General features: G+C 43.0%; 1 protein-coding gene and 1 long non-coding RNA gene across 2 annotated transcripts in view; one reads left to right on the forward strand and one right to left on the reverse strand.

Moving 5' to 3' along the window:
- Window positions 1-26,474, forward strand: part of LOC103789736 (uncharacterized) — a 57,875-nt gene that overhangs the window by 14,180 nt on the left and 17,221 nt on the right. Inside the window, exon 2 of the long non-coding RNA XR_004738084.3 lies at window positions 780-844. This is a non-coding gene — a long non-coding RNA (uncharacterized LOC103789736). The remainder of the gene's footprint in view (window positions 1-779; window positions 845-26,474) is intronic.
- The window catches only part of LOC100389406 (putative adhesion G protein-coupled receptor E4P), a 37,976-nt gene that overhangs the window by 1,324 nt on the left and 10,178 nt on the right, over window positions 1-26,474 (reverse strand). The window contains exons 7-15 of the mRNA XM_078360354.1: window positions 23,012-23,119; window positions 20,300-20,484; window positions 16,657-16,821; window positions 15,638-15,832; window positions 10,615-10,850; window positions 6,955-7,021; window positions 6,275-6,366; window positions 3,235-3,415; window positions 855-950 (exon numbers count right to left, since the gene is read on the reverse strand). Coding sequence (XP_078216480.1) covers window positions 855-950; window positions 3,235-3,415; window positions 6,275-6,366; window positions 6,955-7,021; window positions 10,615-10,850; window positions 15,638-15,832; window positions 16,657-16,821; window positions 20,300-20,484; window positions 23,012-23,119 — 1,325 coding nt within the window. The remainder of the gene's footprint in view (window positions 1-854; window positions 951-3,234; window positions 3,416-6,274; window positions 6,367-6,954; window positions 7,022-10,614; window positions 10,851-15,637; window positions 15,833-16,656; window positions 16,822-20,299; window positions 20,485-23,011; window positions 23,120-26,474) is intronic.

Genomic DNA, 26,474 nt, shown 5'->3' on the forward strand with positions numbered 1-26,474 from the left:
TCTGCCTGCCTCAGCCTCCCAAAGTGCTGGGATTACAGGCGTGAGCCGCTGCGCCTGGCCAAAGTCATTTTTATCATACATAGCCTTCAATTTTCATTCAAGTGCCAGCTTCTTGTAGTCACTTTATTTAAAACTGGAATTCTTCCACCCTTTCACTCCTGGCTGCTCTCCATTGCTCTATTTTTTCTTTCTAACATTTATGACTTTCTAACAAACAATAAAATTCACTTTTGGTTGTCATTCCCTGCACCCAACTAGAATGTTAGCTCTGTGAAGTCAAGGATGACTGTCAGTGTTTCCACTAATGGTTCTCTAGCAGCTGAACAGTGCCTGGCCCAGAGCAGACAATAAATATTTGTTAAATGAATGTTGTTAATAAATTTTAAAAATTATTTTTTGTTAAATATCCTTTGGATGTTTGTTGAAGGAAGAAATGAAAAGAGAGGAAGAGGAGAGAGGGATAGAAAGAATGAAACAGAGAAGGAGGAAGGGAGAGAAAAAGAGTGAAAAAGACAGTGAGAAAGAAAATGTAAGGCAGGAGGGGGAAACTAGGAATGAGGGAGAGAAAGATACTGAGAGAGACAAGAAGAAAGGGAGAAAAAGGAAGGAAGAAAAAAGGGAGGAAAAGAGGGAAGGGAAGGAGGGAGGGAGGGAGGGAGAGAGAGGGAAGGAAGGAAGGAAAGAAAGAAAGGTTCTGGTTTTAGTCTCAAAACCCAGAAACTTCAGCTGCGTAATACAGGAATCTAATGGAATTTCTCTCTCTCCTTTTTTTTATCCAGATCAAGGAACCAGGAAGCTTCAAGAGGCATGAGATGTTGGGTTCCAGTAAGGCACTCAGAAGGAGGTAATCTTACCATCTTGGTTTGGGTAGTAGAGCGAGACATCTCAGTGCTTTCAGTTTCTACCCCTTTCTGCATCCCACTAAACCATTTTTTGTATTCCATTCGCACCTGGAAATTTGAGTAGAGAGGTCCGTGTTACATCCAGAGCTTGGTTTAGGAGAAAGGATCCTAACATGCAAGGCTAAAGAAAGATACCAAGCCCTACCTTCTTTCTAGTTTTCCATATAATCTTGGCCATGCTCTTGTTGATTCATTTTATTTAAACGTTGTAAAAAGGTGTATATTAAATGTCAGAGACTAGGACTCAATAGATGATAATTGATGATGGTGATGACGGCGACTGTTGATGATACTGGTGGTGATAAGGAAGCTAAGATGATGGCGATGAGGAGGAAGATAATGGTAATGGTGATGATGGTGATGCTGAAGGTGATAATGCTGAAGGTGATGAAATTGATGGGGAAGGTGATAACGAAGCTATGGTAGTGACGATGATGATGTTGATAAAGATAATAAAACTAACAGTGGTGAAAGGGACGGTAATGATGATGATAAAGATGATCATGATGATGGTGATGTTGATGAAGGTGAAGGTGATGATGGGTCATGGTGATGGTGATGATAGTGATGATGAAAGTAATGTGAAGATAATGAAGGTGGTGATGATGGTGAAGGTGATGATGCTGAAGGTAGTGATGATAAAGGTTGTGATGACAGTGATAAGGGTGACAATGAAGGTGTTGGTAATGGTGATAAGGGGACTGTTGATGGTGGTGGTAATGAAGGTAATTAGGGTGATGATGCTGATGGTAATGGTGACGATGAAGGTGATAATGATGAAGGTGATGATAAAGGTAATGAAATTGATGGTAATGGTGATGATGATGATAACGAAGGTGATGGTAGTGATGATTATGTTGTAGGTGATGATGATGGAGGTGATGGTGATGATGGTGAAAGTGGTGATGATCATAATGAAGGTTATGGTAATGGTGATGATGGTGATGATGATGACGAAGGTGATTATTATAAAGATGATAATGGTGGTAATGATAAAAGTGATAGTGATGATGCTTAGATGATAATGCTGTGGTGTTGGTGATTGTATGATAGTGAAAGTCACCATTTATTGAACTCTAGCCATATTCAAGACCTTGTATATGCAAGACCATTTATGTAATTCTTACATAAATGGAGTGAGGAAGATATTTCTCCTACCCACAACTAAAGGTGAAGAAGTTGAGACACTTGCAGGTAAATTGACATGGCCAAGGTCACACAGCCAGCACTGGAAGCCTTGCCATTCTTACTCAGAGCCCTGACGCTAACCATTACACTCACCCATCCTTGCGATTCCAAGAATTGCCTGTGATTTCAAGAATTGCCTTACTCTAACTCCTTAATGTGCTAAAATGACATTTAAAGATTTAATGCCCAACATCGTTTTACAAAGACATTATATTTTACTTCTGTGAGTAAGAAGTACCAAGCATGAAGGCACTAAAAGATTGCAGAGAAATCAATGACATGTTAAGATAGCCTTTTTTTGCCACTAGCATCTTAACTGCTGGTAGTTTTATTCAACAGCAAAGAGAAAACACCGGGAAAACTGGTCCTAATTTTCTATGGAGAGTAAAATTGAAATAACAACCCTCACTGAGATCTTAATATGTGCCAAGGACTATGCTAGGAGATTGCACTGATTCATTTTAATCTTCAAGCCTCTACTGAAGGCATCACCACATTTGCAGATGAGAAAACTACAGATGATGCTCAGAAAGGATATGCAGTTTACCCAGAGTCACACAGCCACCTACTCAGCGGAAGAACTGGGATTAAACTTGAAGTCTCTTTGAGTTTGTGGGAAGATTATTCATCCCTGAAGTATGGTCATGTGACTTTCTTTGACCAATTAAATGAGCAGAACAGAGGTGCCTCACTACAAGGTAGAATCTTTAAGAGAGCTAAGCTGTGCTTTCCCACAGTCTCCCTTTCCCGTGCCATGAAACCTTCAGTGTTCTAAAGAGGGGGCCACACCTTCAGCCTGCATCCCAGAGGAAAGATGATGTAGGTTAAGTCACAGTTATGTAGCACAAGCAAGAAATAAACATTTATTGTTGTGAGTTGCTAAGATTGAGTGTGGGAGGCAAGGGGCTATTTGTTATTGCCGCATAATCCACCTTATCCTGACTGATCCATGCTCTTTAGAGATATGTTACAACACTAAACAGATTAAACCCACAGCATACCCCAGCAGCACATAAACCCTCATCCCCAAATCAAGGCAACCCCAAAATACAATTATAAAAGGTCAGGGAAGAGTGAGAATGTGAACAACCATTCAATTAGACTTTGGGACTAGGCTGATGACAGGCAAAATAATTACCCTTACCTGGCGATTCAGGAGACAGTGTACCACAAAGAGCAACACTCCTTGAAGGACGTTGGTGATGGTGAATGAGTATGCAATGATTGATCCAATCATCTTCCCTACTTCTTCAACCATAAAAAAGCCAAGGCCCCAAGAACAGCCCAGGATAAATAGCTGAGCAATGGCTTTAAATGTCATGACTCTGCAGGGAATCAAAGCAATAACAACTACAGATTACTAGGTATTCACTACAAGTGTAGTTAATATTAGCAGTAACTAAATGCTTTGTGTGCATTCCCTTATTTAAACCTCACAACAGCTTCATGCAGTTAAGCAACATATACGACAAGGTCACACAACGTGAGGATGAAGCGGAACCAATGGTTTCAATCATGGCAAATCCCTGAGAATAATGCTCCCCCAACCCCCCGCCCCGCCGTTGAAAATAATTTGATTTCTCTGCATGTCTTCTGCCTAGACTTCTTGGAAGATTTATGGGAAATGCCTTCTAGAAATTTGTATTAAAAAATTGAATAATGGTGAATTCCTGACTTTAGAACATAACATAATGTTTTGTTTCTTCACACAAGCATATATTGTGTTTCATATAATGGAGTGGGATTGTTGATGGCAGCTGGCTGGGAGTGCTAATGAGTGTGTGCGTGTGTGTGTGTGTGTGTGTGTGTGTGAGAGAGAGAGAGAGAGAGAGAGAGAGAGAGAGAGAGAGAGAGAGACTTTTTCTGTTACCCCCATGGAAATATAAACTCTGCAAGGGCATATTCATGACAGGCTTTGTCTGTTTTACTCACTGCTGTATTTCCAGTCTCTAGAACAATGCCTAACATATAGTGGATACTTAATAAATATATATTTTTTTGAGGTGGAGTTTCACTCCTGTTACCCAGGCTGGAGTGCAATGGCGCGATCTCGGCTCACCACAACCTCCGCCTCCTGGGTTCAAGCAATTCTGCCTCAGCCTCCCTAGTAGCTGGGACTACAGGCACGTGCCACCATGCCCAGCTAATTTTTGTATTTTTAGTAGAGACGGGGTTTCACCTTGTTGACCAGGATGGTCTTGATCTTTTGACCTTGTGATCTACCTGCCTCAGCCTCCCAAAGTCCTGGGATTATAGGCGTGAGCCACCGCGCCCAGCCAGTACTCAATAAATATTATGGTTTGTGATAAGCTTGCTAATTAGTCCTTCCTGTTCCTCATTTAGTTCCTAGGTTTTCCACAGCTGCTATCTAGCTTGGTAGTTTTTCTTATATCCAGCCCTTCTTTCATTTACACTTACAGAAAAGACAGACAACCTACCTTTGTCTACCTTTAGGAGATGGCATCACTGGCATATCAGGATTCTCCCATGACAGCTTTCTGTTTGGCCTAAATGGTGCCATATGGCTTCATCTCACTGACTATAGCCAGTTGCCCCAGTGAAGACCCCCGACCTATAAGGAGTCAGTCAACCAATTTTACTTCCCCAGCCAACCAGATTTTCTTTCTTAAGCATTTGAAGTAAGAGGCTTGGAGAATGGACCCGTGAGACCCCTTTGGGGTGGCTCTGCCCTGCCCATCAACTGTGGGAAGTCAGTCTGCAGGGAGAGAGGATGGAAGCAAGGTGCAGGAAAAGGGAGCCACAGATATGCAATTCTGTAGCACAGTGGTTTCTGAAGCTTAAAAGGCAAAAGAACTCAAGCGGATGGGGGCTTCTAACATCTGGAACAACTCTGGACTCCTCTTTCCCTACCTCGCTTTCCTGCCATGATGTCTGAAATTTCTAGAATCTAACTCCTTCCTATTGAAAGAGCACAATGTTTCCATGATGTCAGTGTTAATTTCAGATTTATTACTTAGAAAACAGACAAGATAGTTAACCTCTACCCCAAAGGATGACATTAACTTAGCTAGCACAACAGGAAAACAGTCTATTCACCAGCAAGAGGAAGAAGTTAGCAGCAGGGCATCGCTGCTGGAGATTAGATCAGACATAGGGCATGCTGTTTGCAGTTCTGAGGAAGAAGTGAGGCATTTGAGGGTAAGGAATTGAGAAATAAGGGGATGGAGAAATACTAAAAAGGGTGACACTTTGATCCACGCGGATTGAGGAAACCAAGGTTAAGAAATGCCAAATTGGTCTGATAAGTAGAGGAGACTAGACACAGGGTCTGAAATTAGACAGTCCTTTAATTTTCATGCACATGACTCACCAATGCAAGATCCTTACCCACTCTTGGGTAAGGTGAGCTGCTGGCTCATATTATCAATGAGGGTATTACCGGCATTCACCAAGAGTTGAAATTATTAGCATTCTGTGAAATAATATTGATAAATGCCCAGCATCTATCAAGATCCTATTTAATACTTGTTTTTGTTAATTATTTCTAATAGCTTAGATTGCTACCCATGAGAACTGAGTTTCTACAATGAAAGAAAGTGGAGTCCAAAGGTGTATGGACTCTTGGTGGAGTGGGAGGAGGATGTTGATACTCTTGGAATTAATTTCATATGAAGAGTACATAATACAAAGGAGGTACTTGATGAATGTTTTTTTGTTTTGTTTTGTTTTCGGGGTTTTTTTTTGAGACAGGATCTCACTCTATTGCCCAGGCTGGAGTACAGTGACATGATCCTAGTTCACTGCAGCCTCGACCTCCCAGGCTCAAGTGATTCACCCTCCACAGTTCCCCAAATAGCTGGGATTGCAGGTGCACACCACTATGCCCATTCAATTCTGTAAATTTGTTGTAGGGACAGGGATCTCAAATATGTTGCTCAGGATGGTCTTGAGCACCTAGACTCAAACAATCCTGTCTCCTCAGCCTCCCCAGGTGCTAGGATTATAAGTGTGAGCCACTGCACCCAGCATGAATATTTATTGAATAAGGAAATAAAGTTACCTGAAAATGAGAGTTCCTATTTATTCTATAAGTTGTCCTTCATATAGTCCTTATCATGTGCCAGAATAATTTATATCATATTCCTGCATAGGTTATTTCTTTCCCCAAAATGTGATCATGTAGGAATAACATATGGGTACCACTGCTTCTGATGCCTCCTTACCTGGTGTCCTGAATGGTGGAAACGTCTTTATTGAGGGAGGAAAGTTTGCTCCTCAAAATCCACAGAATTTGGAAGTAGAACACCAGGTTTATCTGTGGAAACCACATGAAAACAATGACCTGGAATTTTCATTTGGGGCCATTTTATATAATCTAATTTGAGGATGACCTAAGAGTCTTTTCCCAACAGGCACAGGTTTTATAAAGATGGTATGCACACATGTTCTGCTCTATTATGTGCAGCACACAGCAAATACCCTGTAGTTGCATTTGGTGCTTGATTAGGGTGACTATACAACTTATCATTCAAACTAGGCCACTTTGAAAGTGGAAGGGTGCCGTTAATGTCTCTACCAGGGAATAGGTGTCATCAGAAAGTCCTGGCAAACAGGAAACTATGTCGCCCTGTGTAGAGACACCAACAGTTAAATAAATGTTGAATGAATGAATACAGCATTTTGAAAAGAAGTCCCAGGAGAAGTGATATTATTACATCAAAGCAACAAGTGAGCCAGGAGGAATCCGAGGAAAGAAAAGTGAAGACAGTACTTTCAGGAAGAGGGGTTGATCACATTAGGCTGTATTTCCTTATCTTCTTATATCCCCTTTAACAGATAACAACCCCATTTTGTATGCTTGGTCAACCCAAGGTGGGCACACCCATAAATAAGTATTACCTACCAAAATAATGACTGCCACTGGCCCCATGAAGCTCCAGATGAATCCTTTATCAAGCTTGAGCCAGCAGCTGTTGAGAGAGAGAGATGCATTAGCTGCCTCTTCCTTGGGAGAAGGCAGAGAGCTTGAATGCCAGCTCCTGGTGCAAGATCTGAACAGGGCCAGGAGTTGCTTGACTCAGAATTCTGAATTTTAGATGGAGTCAGATGTGGGCCCTCATCTGACACAGATATATGCTCTGATGCTGAGTTTTCTCAAGGCTACAGTAGGAATGATCAAAGTACTGGAAAGATTAAATGATTACTGTAGCTGTATACAGAGGCTGGAAGCTCAGTAATGCCAGTTCTGTGGCTTCGTTGTTCTCTTAAATAGTGTTGGCCATTCTAGGTCTTTTGCCTCCTTTATCTAAACTTCAGAATCAGTTTGTCAATAGCCACAAAATAATTTTCTGGGATTTTGATTTGGAAGGTGTTGGATCTGTAGATCAAGTTGGGAAGAGCTGATATCTTGACAACATTGAGTTGTCTTATCCATGAACATAGACTATCTCTTTATTTGGATATCCTTTGATTTGTTTTTTCATCAGAGGATTTTGTCATTGCTTTCATATAGAATTTGTAGGAAAGATTAAATAAGATAATGTGCTTGAAGTTTTTGAATAGAGTTCCTAGCAATGAATTAACAATAATAAATGTAGTTAGCAGGTCAATAATGATTGCTATAATGAGCAAGAGAGTAAAAACAATAATTTAACTACAGCTACAAAAACCAACTCTAATTAAGCATATTCCATGCACCAAGTACTTTGTTGTCCAAATAATTTGTATTTTTTTTCGGCTTATGATAGCAAAGGTAGTATAACTTACTTTATTTATTTTATTTTTTTGAGCTGGAGTCTCACTCTGTCACCCAGGCTGCGGTGCAGTGGCATGGTCTCAGCTCACTGCAACCTCTGCCTCCTGTGTTCAAGCAAGTCTACTGCCTCACTCAGCCTCCTGAGTAGCTGGGATCACAGGTGTGTACCACCACACCCAGCTAATTTTTGTATTTTTAGTAAAAACAGGGTTTCACCATGTCGGTCAGGCTGATATCGGACTCCTGACCCTGTGATCTGCCCACCTCGGCCTCTGAAAGTGCTAAGATCACAGGTGTGAGCCACCATGCTGGGCCCAGATAACTTTTTTTTAAAGGGAACCTGAGAGCCTGACTCCAACTTTGGGTGGGCAGAAAAGCTTCCAAACTTAAGTTCTATTCCAAGGGTTGCCAACTATGGCCCATGGGTCAGATCCAGCCCACCACTTGCTTTCATAAGTTTTATTGAAAGACAATCATACTCATTCATTTATGAATCAACAATGCTGCTTTCACACTACATGGGCAACCTTGACTAGTCAACTCAGCGACCCCGTGGCCTGCAAAGCCAAACATATTTACTTATCTGGCCCTTTATCAAAAATGTTGGTGAACTCCTCTACTGTTTTATCTCCAGCATTCTGGCGGGATGTAGAGTTGAAGCTGGAAACAAAGCATCTCTTTGACTTTAAGAGGGATAACGTTGGGAGGCCAAGGCAGGAGGATCACCTGAGGTCAGGAGTTCAAGACCAGCCTGGCCAACATGGCAAAACCCTGTCTCTACTAAAAAATACAAAAATTAGCTGGGCATGATGGTGGGTGCTTGTAATTTCAGCTACTCTGGAGGCTGAGAGGCGAGAATCGCTTGAACCCAGGAGACATGGTTGCAGTGAGCCGAGATCATACCACTGCACTCCAGCCTGGGCGGCTGAGCCAGACTCCGTCTCAGGAAAAAAAAAAAAAAAAAAAAAAAAAAAAAGAGGGAAAACAGCATCAGACATTATGTTTTAGTGTAGGTACAACCTACTTCCAAACCCAAGCAACATTAACAAAATATTAATTTCTTCAAAATATCAATTTCTTCACACAACTAACTGTTGTGTGTTGAGTTCTGCAAGCTTCTTTAGTGAAGCAATAAAACATGGCTATTCAGAGTATGGCCTTGACAATTCTGACTTACTCGCCTTCCAGCTCTGACCTTGGGAAAGTTTATGAAATGCACTCAGACCCAGGTGTTCTATGCATAAGAAAATAAACTGCTGGCAGGGTGCAGTGGCTACCACCTGTAATCCCAGCACTTTGAGAGGCCAAGGCAGTCATATCACAAGGTTAGTAGATCAAGACCATCCTGGCTAACACGGTGAAACCCCCATCTCTACTAAAATTACAAAAAAATTAGGTGGGCACGGTGGCACATGCTTGTATTCCCAGCTACTCAGGAGGCTAAGGCAGGAAAATCACTTGAACTTGGGAGGCAAAGGGTACAGCGAGCCAAGATCACGCCATTGTACTCCAGCCTGGTGACAGAGCAAGACTCCGTCTCAAAAAAAGAAAAAGAAAAGAAACTGCTGACTTCATAGGGTCGTGGTGAGAATGGCATGAGCTACTTACTGCACAGAGGAAGCACTATTTCTCATGCCTCATAGGCCTTTGATACTTTTAATAATGGTGTTTTTCTTTACATCTTGGATACTCTCAGCCCATTACACCTACTCTTTCAGAATCCAGCAGAACACGTAGTCCATGAGTTCTTAATGTGGGGTTCTGGATTTTCTTTTCTTTATTTTTTTTTTTTTTTGAGATGGTGTTTCATTCTTGTTGCTCAGGCTGAAGTGCAATGGTGCGATCTTAGCTCGCCATAACCTCCACCTCCTGGGCTCAAGCGATTCTCCTGTGTCAGCCTCCCGAGTAGCTGGGAGTGCAAGCATGCAACACCATGCCCAGCTAATTATTTGTATTTTTAGTAGAGAAGGTGTTTCACCATGTTGGCCAGGCTGGTCTAGAACTCCTGACCTTGGGTGATCTGCTCACCTCGGCCTCTCAATGTTGTCCCTCTTAAAGAGATGCTTTGTTTCTGGCTTGAACCTCCACCTCCCAGGTGGAGGCACCACAACCTCTGCCTCCTGGGTTCAAGTGATTCTCCTGCCTCAGCCTTCCAAAGTGCTGGGTTTACAGGTGTGAGCCACCGCGCCTGGCCTGAATTTGCTTTTCCTGTCTCTGAATTAACTGCAGTTTTATTCAAAATTTCTTGTATATGTACATATGTCTGAGGAAAGGTGCTTTGACTTTCAACAAGATTCTCAAAGGGATCCAACCTCAAAAATGCTGAGAACCATAGTTCTAGGGATTTCAAGAGAAAATAGAATTCAGGCTTAAGGAAGGACTGGTTTGAAGTATAATTGGCAATTAAAAGATGGACTAAGGGCTGGGTGAGGTGGCTCATGCCTGTAACCTCAGCACTTTGGGAGGTTGAGGTGAGTGGATCACCTGAGGTCAGGAGTTCGAGACCAGCCTGACCAACATGATGAAACTCTGTCTCTACTAAAAATACAAAAATTAGCCGGTGTGGTGATAGGTGCCTGTAGTCCTGGCTACTTGGGAGGCTGAGGGAGGAGAACCGCTTGAACCCAGGAGGTGGAGGTTGTGGTGAGCTGAGACCTCATCATTGCACTCCAGCCTGGGCAACAAGAGCAAAACTCTGTTTAAAAAAAAAAAAACAGAAAAGACGGACTAAGAAAATATTTTGATTTTAAGTCACACAGGAGCTGTGGGCATCACTACCACCTTCATAAAGACACATCCTGTGCTTACTGAGTAAATGTTCCATAATTCTTGGGTCCGACTATTGCAGACACAGCAATAATCACAGCTGGGATCCCGTAGCCTACAGGGTACATGAACCTCTTCTTGAATCTGCCCGTGCTGGTGTAGTTGGCTACCCTGAGGTTCCTGACGGTGAGGAAGAGGTGCAGCCCTTCCAGGAGCATCCAGGTGAAGGAAGCCAGGTAGAGGAAGTGCAGCAGCCCTGCAATCATGGAGCACAGCACCTGGAAGAGACAGAAGAGTTAGGGGTGTGCAGCAGGTGTGGTCTGTACCTGATTATATGCTCAGCACTTAGCATGTCATGGATGCTGCCTGGAATTTCAATTTGAGCACCTGTGACATTTTGCCTGGGGGCATGATCTCAGCTCACTGCAACCTCTGCTTCCTGTGTTCAAGCGATTCTCCTGCCTCAGCCTCCTATGTAGCTGAAATCACAGGCGTGCATTAGCATGTCCAGCTAATTTTTGTATTTTTAGTAGAGACAAGGTTTCACTATGTTGGCCAGGCTGGTCTCAAACTCCTGACCTCAAGTGATCCACCTGCCTCAGCCTCCCAAAGTGTGGGATTAAAGATGTGAACCACCACACCCAGCTTCTGTGGCTGTTTTCATGCTACAAGGGCAGAGTGGAGCAGCTGTATCAGCCTGCTAAAAATACTTACTGTCTGGCCTTTTATGGAAGACATTTGTCAACCCAGAAAAATCTAATCTTAGCTTTTCATATTCTGACTCCAGCACCTATTCATCCATTCTCCAACATTCTCCCTTGCTTCCAGGAATGGATTTCATTTGAATTCCAATTCAAACTGGAGTGGTAGTAGCTTCCTGGAGCATCGTGTTGAGAAAGATTGTAAAACTTAGTGAGAAAGGGCCACAGTTGATTAGTGATGTCTGCACAGGCCTGAGAATGGAGTTAGGGCATTTTCACAATGTATTTACCATTCCTCCACAATGCCATGCTCATCCATGCTTCAGATCCTTCAGATTCACGATTCTCCTGCCTGGAATGAATGCCTTTCCTTCTGTTCTTTGACCAGTAAACTCTAATTTATCCTTTGAGAGCCATCACAAATCTCTCCCCTATAAAGTTCACCCCCAAATCCCCAGTTACTTGTATAAGTGCATGAAGCTTCATGAATATGATACCCGAGCTAGAAGGAAATTATTTAGGCAGATAGTGAGGGCAATGGAGTCCCCCACGGAATTTCCTTTTTAACACAAAGCAGCCCCCAAATCATCTCTTTTCTAACAAGGAACAGCCTGAAAAATCGAACTGCAGACATAGATAAGCAAGCTGGAAGCTTGCACGAGTGAATGCCAGCAGCTGTCCCTATGTAGAAAAGGGCTACCTGGAAGCTAGGCATGTTTAACATGGGGGCTCCATCTTTCTTTTTTTCTGTTACCACGTGTACAGTAAACAGGCATCAGGTGATCTGAATAATAAAAGACTAGAGTGGAGGTGACCACATTTGTGCAGGCTATACAAACAGCACACCCATTCCAACCAATCTTTCCTACCCTAGTCCATCAATCATCACTACCTCAAGCTTATCTATAAAACTTCCTGCACTTCACTGCAGAAGCAGCAACTGATTTTCTCCAGAACTCCTCTCTACACAGAAAGCTTGTCTCTCTCTCTCTCCTCTCTCTCTCTCTTTTTTTTTTTTTTTTTTTGAGACAGAGTTTCACTCTTCTTGCCCAGGCTGGAGTGCAGTGGTGCATTCTTGGCTCACTGCAACCTCCACCTCCTGGGTTCCAGGTGATTCTCCTGCCTCAGCCTCCCAAGTAGCTGGGATTACAGGCATGCAGCACCACGCCTGGCTAATTTTGTATTTTTAGTGGATGTGCAGTTTCTCCATGTTGGTCAGGCTGGTCTTGAACTCCCAACTTCAGGTGACCTGCTTGTCTTGGCCTCCCAAAGTGCTGGGATTACAGGCGTGAGCCACTGCAAAATTATCCTCTTGTTCTTTTCTGTTGGATGTTTTGATTGTTCAAGTCTAAGATTTGGCAGTGCCGACCCTTTGTTAACAAGAGTCAACAGGACATATAGGATCCCTTCCCTCCCCTGCCTGCCTCCGCTGAAGCCACCACCAGCACCTCCTTGGCTGGATGCTAGGAGTCCTCCCTGTGTAAAGACTCAGGATGACAGGGCAGCCTCCTTCTGTGGTTGATGGACTTGTGAATGTTGCAGTATCTTTTGGCTTTCTGCGTACATCTCTAAAATGTTGAAAACCAGTCTGTCTTCTTCAATGTTCAACAATATCTCAGCCAAAAAGCAACAGAAGTTGGTGAGGACATGAGGATGCAGAGAAATGGGAATAGTTACACTCTGTTGGGAATGTAAGTTAGTTCAGCCACTGTGGAAAGAAGTCTGGAGATTTCTCAAAGCACTAAAGACGGAATCACCCTTCAGTCCAGGCACTCACACCTGTAATCCCAGCACTTTGGGAGGCCGAGGCAGGCAGATCAAGAGGTCAGGGGTTCAAGACCAGCCTGGTCAACATGGTGAAACCCCATCTCTACTAAAAAAATACAAAAAATTTAGCTGGGCATGTGGCAGATGCCTGTAATCTCAGCTACTATGGAGGCTGAGGCAGGAGAATTGCTTAAACCCAGGAGGCAGGGGTTGCAGTGAGCCAAGACCATGCCATTGCACTCCAGCCTGGGTGACAGAGTGATATTCTGTCTCAAAAAATATAATTAAAAAGGGCACAGAAGAACACAAGTGGCATCGCTCCTTTACTGTAATTCTGCATATTAATGATCTTTTTCTGTAATTTATCACATGTTCTTAAGCTGTGAACTCTGTGGGGACAGTAACTGAGGTAGTTCACCTATTACTGTATTCTGAGCACAATGCCTGACACACAGTAGGCATTTTAAGAATATCCATCAAATGAATAAATAAGAGGTAGGAATTTAGAGCGTTATATAAGAGCATGTATTTACAAGATGACTAAGTCAGCTCCATCTTAACCACAGTAATTTTTAGTTTTTAAAAACATTATTTGAAAATGTTATTAGAGCAGTAATTAGTGCCTTCTTAACTAGGGTGAACACTGATCAAATTGCTTTGTAAGTATTAACTCATACTATTATCTCAATACTCTGAGACAAATTTTAAGGGTCAGATTTTAAGCTTTGCAGTCGAATCTCTATTGCAACTACACCATTCTGCCACTGTAGCATAAAAGCAGCCACAGACAATATGTAAAGGAATAGATGTGGCTGTGTTTTAATACAACTTTATTTACAAAACCAGAAGGCAGGCCAGACTTGGCCTGAGGACTGTCTTTCCAACCTCTGCCTGTTTTCAAATGAAGCACAAAGATGTTAAAATCTGGCCCCAAAATCACACAGCTAGTAAAAAATATAATTGAATTTGAACCTAAACTAGCTCCAGAAAATGTACTTACTCTTAACCATAAATCTATACTGTGTCTCTCAGGGAAAAACAAACAAACAAAACAACAAAGAGTACTTTTGTAACTTTCTAGCTGTGTGATCATAGTGTTTTAGGGTTAACAGGAGACTTACAGAACCATCTAGCTTTAAATCTTCCTGGGTAAAATGATGGCCATGATCATGATAAAGATAAAACTGAACATTGTTCTCTGAGTGATTAATCCAAAATCTTTTATATGTTTTATCTTGCTAAGTTCTAACTAAATTCTATGACTAGGCCCCTGTTTTGGAGAGGAAGTTTAGAAAGGGGAAGTCACAAGAGATCTATTATAAAAAAATGGTGATCATAGTTACATGATAACAGTGTATGTATTCTTAAAAACTACTAAAAGAGTATAGGTTGTTAGTGTTCTCACCACATACACAAAAATAATAAGACTGAGTATGTGAGATAATGCAAATGTTAATTAGATCAATTGAGCCAGTGTACAACATATACATATTTCAAAACATGCTATACAGAGAATATATATATATATAATTTGTATTTTTCAGCTTAAAAAATAAATTTAAATAAAACAGAATTCACTTCAACAAGGTCTTAGAGCAACTAAGGTGAAGAGTCGAGATTCAAGTGAAGATCAGTGCAGCAAACTCACTGCCTGTCAAAAATTCAAGCTTCTTGCACAACCTCAAATCCAGAGTATAGATTTGTCAGTAGGAAGTGGCGTCACTAGGAAGTGGCTTCCCAGCCAGAGACTACATTTCCCAACTGCCCTGGTACTTATGTATGATCATGTGACCGAGTCCTAGCCAATAGAGTGTCAGCGGAAGTGATATGCACCACTTCCTGGTGTGGCCCATATTAACCTCCCCTCCTGAGACTCAGCAATGCACCTTTCCCCCTCCCAGTTGGCTGAAATGTGGATACCAGGATGACCTTGGAAGCTGTGTATGGAAAATGAAAGAACTTCCTTCAGCCTGAGGGTACAGGATGACACTCTTGAGACCTGTTTGCTCACCCGCTACTGATACTTAAGGAAAAAAGTAACTCCTACTGTAGCAAGCCTGTGGCACTCTGGAGTTGATCCTAACAACCCTATTGTTACTATATATATATATATATATATTTTTTTTTTTTTTTTTTTGAGATGGAGTCTGGCTCTGTCGCCAGGCTAGAGTGCAGTGGTGCGATCTTGGCTCACTACAACCTCCGCCTCCTAGGTTCAAGCAATTCTCCTGCCTCAGCCTCCCAAGTAGCTGGGACTACAGGTATGCAACACCATGCCCACCTAATTTTTGTATTTTTTGTAGAGACAGGGTTTCACCATGTTGGCCAGGATGGTCTCGATCTCTTGACCTCGTGATCTGCATACCTCAGCCTCCCAAAGTGCTGGGATTATAGGCGTGAGCCACCACACCCGATCCATATTACCGTATTTAATACCATCAGCCTGATGCCCAATCACTTTGCTATATGCCCCCTCAGAATGTGAGGGTTTTATTCCAACTTATATAGGAGAACAAGTGAAATGGAGCTCATACTTTTTTCCTCTCTACATGGCTGGATTCATTATGACAATGAGGTAATTTGGGTAAATTCCCTACCTCAGGCTCAGTTCTGTTGATGCCTGTCAGGAACAGGAGGTGAGCCAGGAAGAGGCAGAGGGAGAGCTGTAGGTGGAGGGAGGTGCTGGTGTTCTGGATGGGCTGGCAGAGGAGGAAGGTGAGGATGGCCAGGAAGAGGCACAGCAGAGAGATGGCCAGCCCCACCTGGGTGATCACAGTCAGCACCGCATCCTCCTGCAAGACACCAAAGAAGGAATCCATTATAGTGTCCAATGGTGTTAGGTTCCCAAGATAGTGTCAGATGGGTTTCCTAGTTCAGTCCCTGAAACAATTGACTTTACCTCTCTGAGACTTAGTGTTCTCATCTTCAAAATGCGGGCAGTGATAACACTCACCACACAGGAATGTTAAAAACCAAAACAACTAGACCAGTGATGAACACAGCTTTCAACAAATGACTGTCGGGAGTTGGTGTATAAATACCCCAGCTCCCTTGCTGCTCAGCTAGAATGACCCAGAGGTGTGAGCTCTACACTGACCTGTAGTGTTAACTGGCTTGATAATGCTCTCTGCACTGAGATGCATCTGTCTTACTCCCATCTCATTGTCCCAGTCCCCTACTAGTGTTTCCTGCAATCCCCTCTCAAGTAAGCTACTACCACTTGACTCCTTGTCTTAGAATCTTTTTTTCTTTTTTAACATCGAGTCTCCAGCTGTCACCCAGGCTGGAGTACAGTGATGCAATCTTGGCTCACTGCCACCTCTGCCTTCTGGGCTCACCCAATTCTCCTCCCTCAGCCTCCTGAGTGGCTGGGATTACAGGTACATGCCACCATGCCTAGCTAATTTTTGTGTTTTTTTTAGTAGAGATGGGGTTTCATCATGTTGGCCAGGCTAGTCTCAAAATCCTGACCTTAAATGATCCCCCTGCCTCAAGCCCTCCAAAGTGCTGGGATGACAGGCATGAGGTACCATGCCCGGCCTTTAGAATCTGTTTGTAAGAAACGCACTCCCAGCTTCCTGGACATACACAGGTTCACAGGAATGAATCTTGGTACCTTGGGGGCAAGGGCCAGGAGAACAGCAAAGCTGGACAGGTGGAAGCACTTGCATTTGGTGTAAGAATCGTTGCTGTGCACATGAGAGCAGCCCTCTCTCGACCAGCTGCCTCCCTCCGATCCCTCCCAGTAGACGCAGATATGTTTTGTTCTCTCGTCACCAGGCTGGAAAGAGAATTGCATGAAAATAGGACTCTTGCTGTTTTGATTTTTAATTGTCTTTTATTTTGAGATGGAGTCTTGCTCTGTCTCCCAGGCTGGAGTGCGGTGGTGTGATCTCAACTCACTGCAACCTCCGGCTCCCAGGTTCAAGTGATTCTCGTGCCTCAGCCTCCCAAGTAGCTGGGATTACAGGCACCGACCACCACGCCCAGCTACTTTTTTTTTTTTTAGTTGGAGTTTTGCTCTTGTTGCCCAGGCTGGAGTACAATGGCACAATCTTGGCTCACCGCAACCTCCGCCTCCCAGGTTCAAGCGATTCTCCTGCCTCAGCCTCCCCGAGTAGCTGGGATTACAGTCATGCACCACCATGCCTGGATAATTTTTTGTATTTTTAGTAGAGATGGGGGTTTCTCCATGTTTATGAGGCTGGTCTCAAACTCTTTACCTCAGGTGATCCATCCGTCTCAGCCTCCCAAAGTGCTGGGATTACAGGTGTGAGCCACGGCACCTGGCCTCCTGGTTTTATTTTATTTTAAGACAGAGCCTTGCTCTGCCACCCAGGCTAGAGTTCAGTGGTGTGATCTCAGCTCACTGCAACCTCCACCTCCCAGGTTCAAGCAATTCTCCTGCCTCAGCCTCCCAAGTAGCTGGGACTACAGGCGTGTACCACCACGCCCGGCTAATTTTTGTATTTTTAGTAGAGATGGGGTATCACCATGTTGGCCAGGCTGGTCTTAAACTTCTGACCTCAGGTGACCCACCCACCTCAGCCTCCCAAAGTGCTGGGATTACAGGTGTAAGCCAATGTGCTCAGCCTATTATTTCAACTTTATAGGTTAATCACAATGCACAGTGTTGGAAACCGGATTGGAAATACACTTGTAGGGGAAGAGTTTCACATCACACCCGCAGTGGGTACATTCTGCATCTATTCTGCCCTTCTCTGGTCAGCTTTATGCCCTGGGATTGACCCTCTGAATGGCTTCAGCAGCTTCCTTGCTATTTATAGAACCAAAGAGAGACACTGGTGAGACTCATTGGGTGAGAGAAGAGAGAGAAATCAAGTGTTTCTTCCCTGTGCCCTTTCTGCTTGAAGCTGTCTCTGTCTCCTGCAGAGCCATCCCTCATTCCTGCCTCCAGCTTCCACTGAGCTCGATGAAGCGTTTCCTACATTGCCTTTTGGCTTTAACATGAGAATGGCATCTCACCCTGGCAATCTCTGGATGCTGCAACATTTCATTTCTTCCCAAGATTTATTGAAGTGTGACTGACAAAAAAAATTAAAAGTTTTGATAGATGTATAAATTATAAAACGGTTACCACAATTAAGCTAACATATTCAGCACCTCACATAGTTTGTGTGTGTGGTGAATTTACCTGAGATGCACTCTGTCAGCAGATCTCAAGTATACCATACATTATTATCAGGAAGTGTAGATACATTAAGTGTGGTATAATAGGCTGGGCGCTGTGGCCCACACCTGTAATCCTAGCACTTTAGGAGGCCGAGGCAGGGAGGTCAGGAGTTTGAGACCAGCCTGGCCAACATGGTATAGCCCCATCTCTACTAAAAATACAAAAATTATCCGGGGTTGATGGCAGGTGCTAGTAATCATAGCTACTTGTGAGGTGAGGCAGGAGAATTGCTTGAACCTAGGAGGTAGAGGTTGCAGTGAGCTGAGATCGTGCCATTGCACTTAAGCCTGGGCAACAAGTGTGAAACTTCATTTCAAATAATTTTTTTTAAGTGTGGGGCATTAGGTCACCAGAACTTATCCATCTTATAACTTAAACCTTATACCCTTTACCAAATATGTCCACATTCTCCCAGTGCCACAGTTCCTGGTAAACCGTTCTACTCTCTATTACTATGAGTTCAAGTTTGTATATTTCTTAGATTCCAGATATAAATAAGATGATGAAGGATTTCCTTTTCATGTCTGGCTAAGTTCAATTAGCAAAATAGTTCTCCAGGTTTACCCATGTTGTCAAAAGGGGCAGGATTTTCTTCTTTTTTGAGGCTGAACAATATTCCAGTATATATATAACATTTTCTTGGCCAGGTGCAGTGGGTCATGCCTGTAATCCCAGCACTTTGGGAGGCTGAGGCGAGCAGATCACCTGAGGTCAGGAGTTCAAGACCAGCCTGGCCAACATGGTGAAACCCTGCTCTGCAAAAATTAGCTGGGCATGATGGCAGGTGCCTATAATACCAGCTACTCAGGAGGCTGAGGTGGGAGGATCGCTTGAACCCAGGAGGCAGAAATTGCAGTGAGCTGAGACTGCACCGTTGCACTCCAGCCTGAGCAACACAGCAAGACTCTGTCTCTTAAAAAGAAAAAAAATTGGTCAGGTGTGGTGGCTCATGCCTGTAATCCCAGCACTTTGGGAGTTTGAGGCAGATGGATTACCTGAGGTCAGGAGTTCAAGACCAGCATGGCCAACATGGTGAAACCCTGTCTCTACTAAAAATACAAAAATTAGCCGGGTGTGGTGGCACACGCCTGTAATCCCAGCTGAGGCAGGAGAATCGCTTGAGCCCAGGAGACAGAGGTTGAAGTGAGCCGAGATTGTGCCACTGCATTCCAGCCTGACTGACAGAGCGAGACTCTGTCTCAAAAAAACCCAAAAAATCTTTATCTGTTGATTTAAGGGATTTAATCAACAGATACTTAGCTGTTTGCATATCTCAACGATTGTTACCAATGTCGCAATAAACAAGGGAATGGGAAGGCAGTTGTCTCTTTGAGGTCCTGATTTCAGTTATTTTGGCCATATACCCAGAAGTGAGATTTCTGGAGCATGTGATAATACCCAGAAGTGGGTAAAACACTGTGCCATGAGGGTAAAACCCAGCCTGCCACCTGCTTTTGTAAATAAAGTTTTATTGACACACAGCCACACTCCTTCACTGACACATCATCAATGGCTGCTTTCACACTCTGATGGCAGAGTTCAGTGGTTATGATGAAGATCATCAAGAGCAAAAAATCTAACATATTTACTCTCTGGACCTTGAGGAGAACAAGTTTGCCAATCTGTGGGAGCGAACAAGCCTGGGTGACTCCTTTAAAAAGGGTGTTCATAAGCGCTTCTCAAGGGAGTGTTCAAGGTAATCTGACGCCGTTGAGTGTCACGTTTTCAGACCGTCACATGAAACCGTTTTCATGTGCATGCATCAGATAATTCTGCTGGAACATATAACTCTTTTTTGAGAAGCCTCTGTACTGTTCCATAATGGCTGTGCCAGATTACATTTTCACCAGCAGATCTGTAAGGGTTTTTTTTACTGCCACATACTGATATTTTAAGTTTTCGAAAATAGCCATCCTCACCATGGTGAAGCAAAATCTCATTGAAGGCACCTCAACATTTCTCGTCTGCTCTCTTACTTCTGAATCCCGTTTCCTGTTTGGGAAACTGATCATACCTGCTCACGCTTTAGGGTACTGCATAGAGAACCAGCTTTGGGTTTTCTCACCTGATGATGCTGAAAAGTCAGGAACACAGGTTCAGACAGGTAAACTTTTTCCTTCAAACCGATGGTGCCACTCACAACATGAGAGTTCAGTTTTACTTCCTCCATCCCTTTTCTTTTGCTAAAAAAGGATGCATTCAGAATATTCCCAAGAGACTGATACGTGATAAGGGCAACTGCCATGCTCTCTGAGAAAATGGAAAAGAAATACTGTTAGTGGCCATCCGTAGTTTGGGGAGAAGGTACAGTAGCGTCTAATGTGAAGGTCATAAGGCAGGCAATGAATGGTTAAAACTGCCCTTGGAAATCCCTTAAATGCCATTCGATACACCATATATGGCTTGGGGTGCTGCATTTTCATCTACGTAATACGTATTATAATGCCCCACACATTATAAGAGGCATATGTGCAAAATATGCTCATCAGTGAGTCCTAAAAATACATACTAGCCCTTGAGTATTACAACCAGAGCCGTGAGGCAAGATGCTTGTCCTCAGAAGGGCAGGTAGAACTCAGGCAGGCTAAGAAATCCACACTCTCAGCCAGGCATGGTGGCTCACGCCTGTAATCCCAGCACTTTGGGAGGCCGAGGCGGGTGCATCACCTGAGGTCAGGAGTTCGAGACTAGCCTGGCCAGCATGGTGAAGCCCTGTCTCTACTAAAAATACAAAAATTAGCCAGGCATGGTGGTAGGCACCAAGTAATCTTAGCTACTTGGGAGGTTGAGGCTGGAAAATCACTTGAACCCAGGAGGCAGAGGTTGCAGCGAGCCAAGGTCACACCACTGCACTCCAGCCTTGGCAACAGAGTGAGACTCTGTCTCAACAGACAACAAAAAAAGAAAACCACACTCTCTCAGCCTCTGCCCTAGTGGAAAGGTATACAGAATGACCCACTCTATTTAATTAATTCACTCATTTTCTCTCTCTCTCTTTCATCTTATCACCCTTCCTCTCCCTTTCTTTTCCCTCTTCCCTTTTCATGAAGGCACAGTTTAATTTATAGAGGTTCAGGCCAGGCATGGTGGCTCATGCCTATAATCCCAGCACTTTGGGAGGCTGAAGCAGGTGGATTATCCAAGGTCAGGATTTTGAGACCAGCCTGGCCAACGTAGTAGAAACCCTGTCTTTACTAAAATTACAAAAATTAACTGGGGTGGTGGTGGACATTTGTAATCCCAGCTACTTGGGAGGCTGAGGCAGGAGAATTGCTGGAACCCAGGAGGTGGAGGTTGCAGTGAGTTGAGATGGCACTACTGCACTTCAGCCTGGGAGACAGAGTGAGAATCCGACTCAAAAAAAAAAAATTCATAGAGGCTCAGTGTACACAGGATGCCCTGTAGGGTCATGGGAGTGTTTCCCAAATTGCAGTTATCCACATGCTACCATCCCATTTTTGGCCAAAGCCACTTCTCATCTGTATTTCTATTTGCTCAATCTAAAAAATTAACTCATTTTTAGATCCCTTCCCTCCCTTTCCTTACTCTACAGCTCATAGTAAGGAGTGAGGATTAATGAATAGCCAGGAATTTTTTGAAAGAAATGCAGCAGATACTTCATTTTCAAAATAACCAGGTTTTTCTCTTTGAAATAGTTTATATGCATTCCTTCATTCATCATTCATAAATATTTATCCTCTACTGTGAGCCAGACATTCTAGGAATTATTATACAGCATTGAACAAAATAGACAAAACCCCTGCTGTCAGAGAGTTGACGTAGTGAGAGAGACAGGCAACCAGTAAATAAATACATTAGAAAAACTACGTAGAGCAGGAGATTTGCTGAGACTTCGGATGATGAGATAAAGCAGGAGTGAAACACTGTGCCATGAGGGTAAACCCAGCCTGCCACCTGCTTTTGTCAATAAAGTTTTATTGACACACAGCCACACTCCTTCACTGACACATCATCAATGGCTGCTTTCATACTCTGATGACAGAGTTCAGTAGTCATGACAAAGATCATCAGGAATAAAAAGCCTAACATATTTACTCTCTGGAGGTTGTAGAGAACAAGTCTGCCAGTCTGTGGGAAAGAACAAGACTGGGTGACTCCTTTAAAGAGGGTGTTCATAAACACCTCTCAAGGGAGTGTTCAAGGCAAGCTGACACCATTGCGCGTCACATGGAAACAGGGCATGCATCAGCCAGTCCCTTTCTTTTTGTTTTGTTTTGAAAGACAGTCTCACTCCGTCACCCAAGCTGGAGTGTAGTGGTGCAATCTCAACTTACTGCAACCCCCGCCTTCTGGGTTCAAGTACTTCTCCTGCTTCAGCCTCCCAAGTAGCTGGGATTACAGGCATGCACCCCCACCCAGCTAATTTTTGTATTTTTAGTAGAGACGGGGCTTCACCATGTCAGCCAGGCTGGTCTCAAACTCCTGACCTCGTGATCCACCTGCCTCACCCTCCCAAAGTACTGGGATTACAGGCATGAGCCACCATGCCTGGCACAGCCAGTCCCTTTTAAGGAGGCATTTCAAGGAATCCCTATGCAACCTCTGTGTATGCCACAAAGTACACACCCCATATGACAGCCTGACTTCTCCCTGCAAAATGCCTGGTTAGTGGCCAACGAAGAGCTTTTTATTCTATCATGTAGAATCTCCCTACCTTGAAAGCTTTGTGAATTCCCACTCCAGGGTTTAATCACTTAGAAATAAAACAATGATGCATAGAATTTGGAGTCAAGAGAGTTCATCAGAGGCACAGTACCTCTTAGGGTTCCTTTGAAAGCATCAGCACAGTTGATATCCATGGTGTTATTTCCAGCTTCCAGAAAAGTGTTCTCTCTTGTCTCGTTGCACCTCTTGATTTCATAGACTAGAAGCATTAAGAAAGTCAGTCTTGTTCTCAATTCTCATGCCTAAATAATTTGCTGAAGAACCCCCTTCTCTGAAAGACCCCCTATTGGTGATTCTATCTCCCCTCTGCAAGGTTGGCCACATGGCGCTTTTTTCCCATGTTTTGCTGGTAGAAACAAAGTGGCCAAAATGGCCCTAGCAACACACTGGCCACAACCCAAGAGAATAGAAGAGAACTTCCCAGAACTGGTACTCCAGATGGGCAAGCTAAGCAGTTTTCACAGGACACTTAATGGTACTGGAGTGTCTAGTTATGGGGGAATGCAGTCTTTATAAGCAAGAGTAGCTAAGCATTTAAAAGCTTTCAAAAAAAAAAAAAATAGCCACTAGGAACAGAACTTCTGTATTTGGGAAGAATCCCTTGAGTAAACTAAGTTCATCAAACCTGTAAACACAAGATCTGATCATTTTGTGAGGTCAACCTCAACATTTTGGGATATACTGAGTTTGTCTCTGGACAAATGAGAAAACTGTCTTGGGGCTGTGGCAGACTGCTTATTACCTGTGATCGCCGTTTACCTATTCTTTCTTTGGGTATAGAACTACCAAATTTAAGCTGAAGACAAGCCATTTTTCATTTTCCCTAGCAGCTAGGTGGAGCCATGCAACTCTTTTCAGGCCAGTGGATCAAAGAACAAAAAGGCATGTGCTAAAGGAAACAGGCATCCTTTCAACTTCTCTTTTCCCCTTTTCATTGGCTGGTAAAAGGATTTGATAGCAGAACAACTCTCTTGTAACACAAGGTGAAGGTGAATGTTGAAGACAGCAGAGCATAGAGCTGCCTTGGAACTGCTACATCAGCCCTGACTCACTTAGGCTCAAACTATTCAAGAAATAGTGGTTAAGCCACTGTTTGCCACGGTTATACCACCAGATTTGGTATGTTAATTCAGACACTAAGTTCACAGGGAACATTTGCCATAACAGACTATCAATCAAGTCTCAATGAATTAAAAGGATTGAAATCCTACGTAGTATGTGCTCAGTCAACTCATCAAAGAGAGTACGTATCACAACTATTTTTACCTGGTAAGCAAGTCTGGTTTAACACATGCAAATCAATCAGTGGGATTCATCACATTAACAGAATGAAAAATAAAAACCATCTCAATTGATGATAAAATGACCATCTCAATTGAGGTAGAAAAGCATTTGACAAAGTTCAGCATCCTTTCTTGATTAAAACTCACAATAAATTAAAGGAGGCCATTAGCACAGGAAACCTTAAAAAGCCACAAATATTTTGATAATTAAGTAGCACACTTCTAAATAATCCATGAGTTAAATGATAATTATGTAGAAAATGTTTTAATATTTTGATCTAAATGATAATGGAAGCCCAATATATAAAAACTTGCAGGATGTAGCTAAAGCAGTGCTTAGAGGGAAATACATAACTCTAATTTGTAGGTAAGTTTTAAGCTTTAAATGCATATGTTGGGAAAGGAGAATGGTTTAAAATTAGTAATCTATATTACCAAGTCAACAAGTTAGAAAATGCAAAGCAAGCTCGACCCAAAGAAAGCAAATGGAAAGAAGTAATAAAGAGCAAGAATCTGAGAAAAAGGAAATGGCATAATAATATAAATAATCAACAAAGCCAAATGTTGTTTGTTTTAGAATGCTTAACAGTTAAAAAGGTCAGGAAGAAATCACAGTTCCTGATACAGAGTTCCTAAAACCCTTACAGTTTCCCGAACAATAGGAACACTAGGAAAATCTCTTGTTCTGATATTCGGTCTTGGACTCAAATTGCTGTGACATATAGCCCTTGAGATGGTTGTAATTTCCTGAGTGACAAGAGCATGTGATTTAACTCTTATTTCCTTTGTACTTTCTTGGTTATAGAAACATCTTTTATTCTAATGTGGTAACTCTTAGCCAGCTCCTGGATAGCCTCAGGTTGGGGGTGGTTGACAAAGAAAGCAATGGTGAGGTTAAAGGGTTGAAACTTTCAGTTTCGCCCCATTCCAGATACAGGAAGAGGAGGGGGGCTGAATATTGAGTTGATATCAGTGGCCAATAATGTAACCAATCCTGCCTAATTAATAAAGCCTCCATGCACATCCAAAAGATTTGTTAAACTATCCAGGAGATTCTAGATAGCTTAACATGCATTGGTCCCCAGAGTGGCAACCCTAAAGAGAGCTTGGAAGCTCTGCACCTCTTCTCCCATACTTTGCCCTGTGCATCTCTGTCATCTGGCTGTTCATTTGTTTTTTATATATATATATATATATATATATATATATATATATATATATATATAATTTTTTTTGAAATGAAGTCTCACTCTGTTGCCCAGGCTGGAATGCAGTAATGCCATCTGGGCTCACTGCAACCTCTGCCTCCTGGGTTCAAGCAATTCTTCTGCCTCAGCCCCCTGGGTAGCTGGAGATACAGGCACTTGCCACCATGTCCAGCTAATTTTTGTATTTTTTTTAAGGAGAGATGAGGTTTCACCATGTTGGCCACGCTGGTCTTGAACTCCTGACCCCAGGTGGTCCACTTGCTTCAGCCTCCCAAAGTGCTGGGATTACAGGCGTGACCCACCATACCCAGCCCATTTATAACATATTTTTAATAAATGGATAAATGTAACTAAAGTACTTCCTGAGTTAAGTGAGTCACTCTAGCAAGTTACTCAAACCCAAGGAAGGGGTTGTGGGACTAATGTGTAGCCTATCAGTTGTAGCGGTTACAACCCGGAACTTGAGATTGGCATTTGAGGTGAAGAACACTTTTGTGGGACTAAGCTCGCAGCCTATGGGATCTGATACTATCTTTGGTAGATAATGTCATAATTGAATTATAGGATACCCAGCTGGCATCCACTAGAGAACTGTGTGGTCAGCACAGAGGAGAAAGCCACACGTTTTTAGTAACCAGAGATGAAGTATGCTGTGTTCTTGTTACTATATGAGAGCAGAGTAGAAAAATAACCATGGTTTTTTCTTTTCTTTTCTCATCCTTTTTTTTTTTTTCTAGATAAAGTCTCACTCTGTGGCCCAGGCTAGAGTGCAGTGAGTGGTGTGATCTCGGTTCACTGCAACCTCCGCCTCCTGGGTTCAAGTGATTCTGCTGCCTCTGCCTCCTGATTAGCTGGGATTATAGGCACCCATCACCACACCCAGCTCATTTTTGTATTTTTAGTAGAGACAGGGTTTCACCATGTTGCCCAAGCTGGTCTCAAACTCCTGACGTAAGGTGATCCACCTGCCTCAGACTCTCCCAAAGTCCTAGGATTACAGGCATGAGCCACCACGCCCAGCCAACTGAGAGTTTTTCTATCCTCTAGCTGTGGTGGCAAGGCA

Source organism: Callithrix jacchus, chromosome 22 (genome assembly GCF_049354715.1).
Source record: "Callithrix jacchus isolate 240 chromosome 22, calJac240_pri, whole genome shotgun sequence".
Taxonomy (NCBI): domain Eukaryota; kingdom Metazoa; phylum Chordata; class Mammalia; order Primates; family Cebidae; genus Callithrix; species Callithrix jacchus.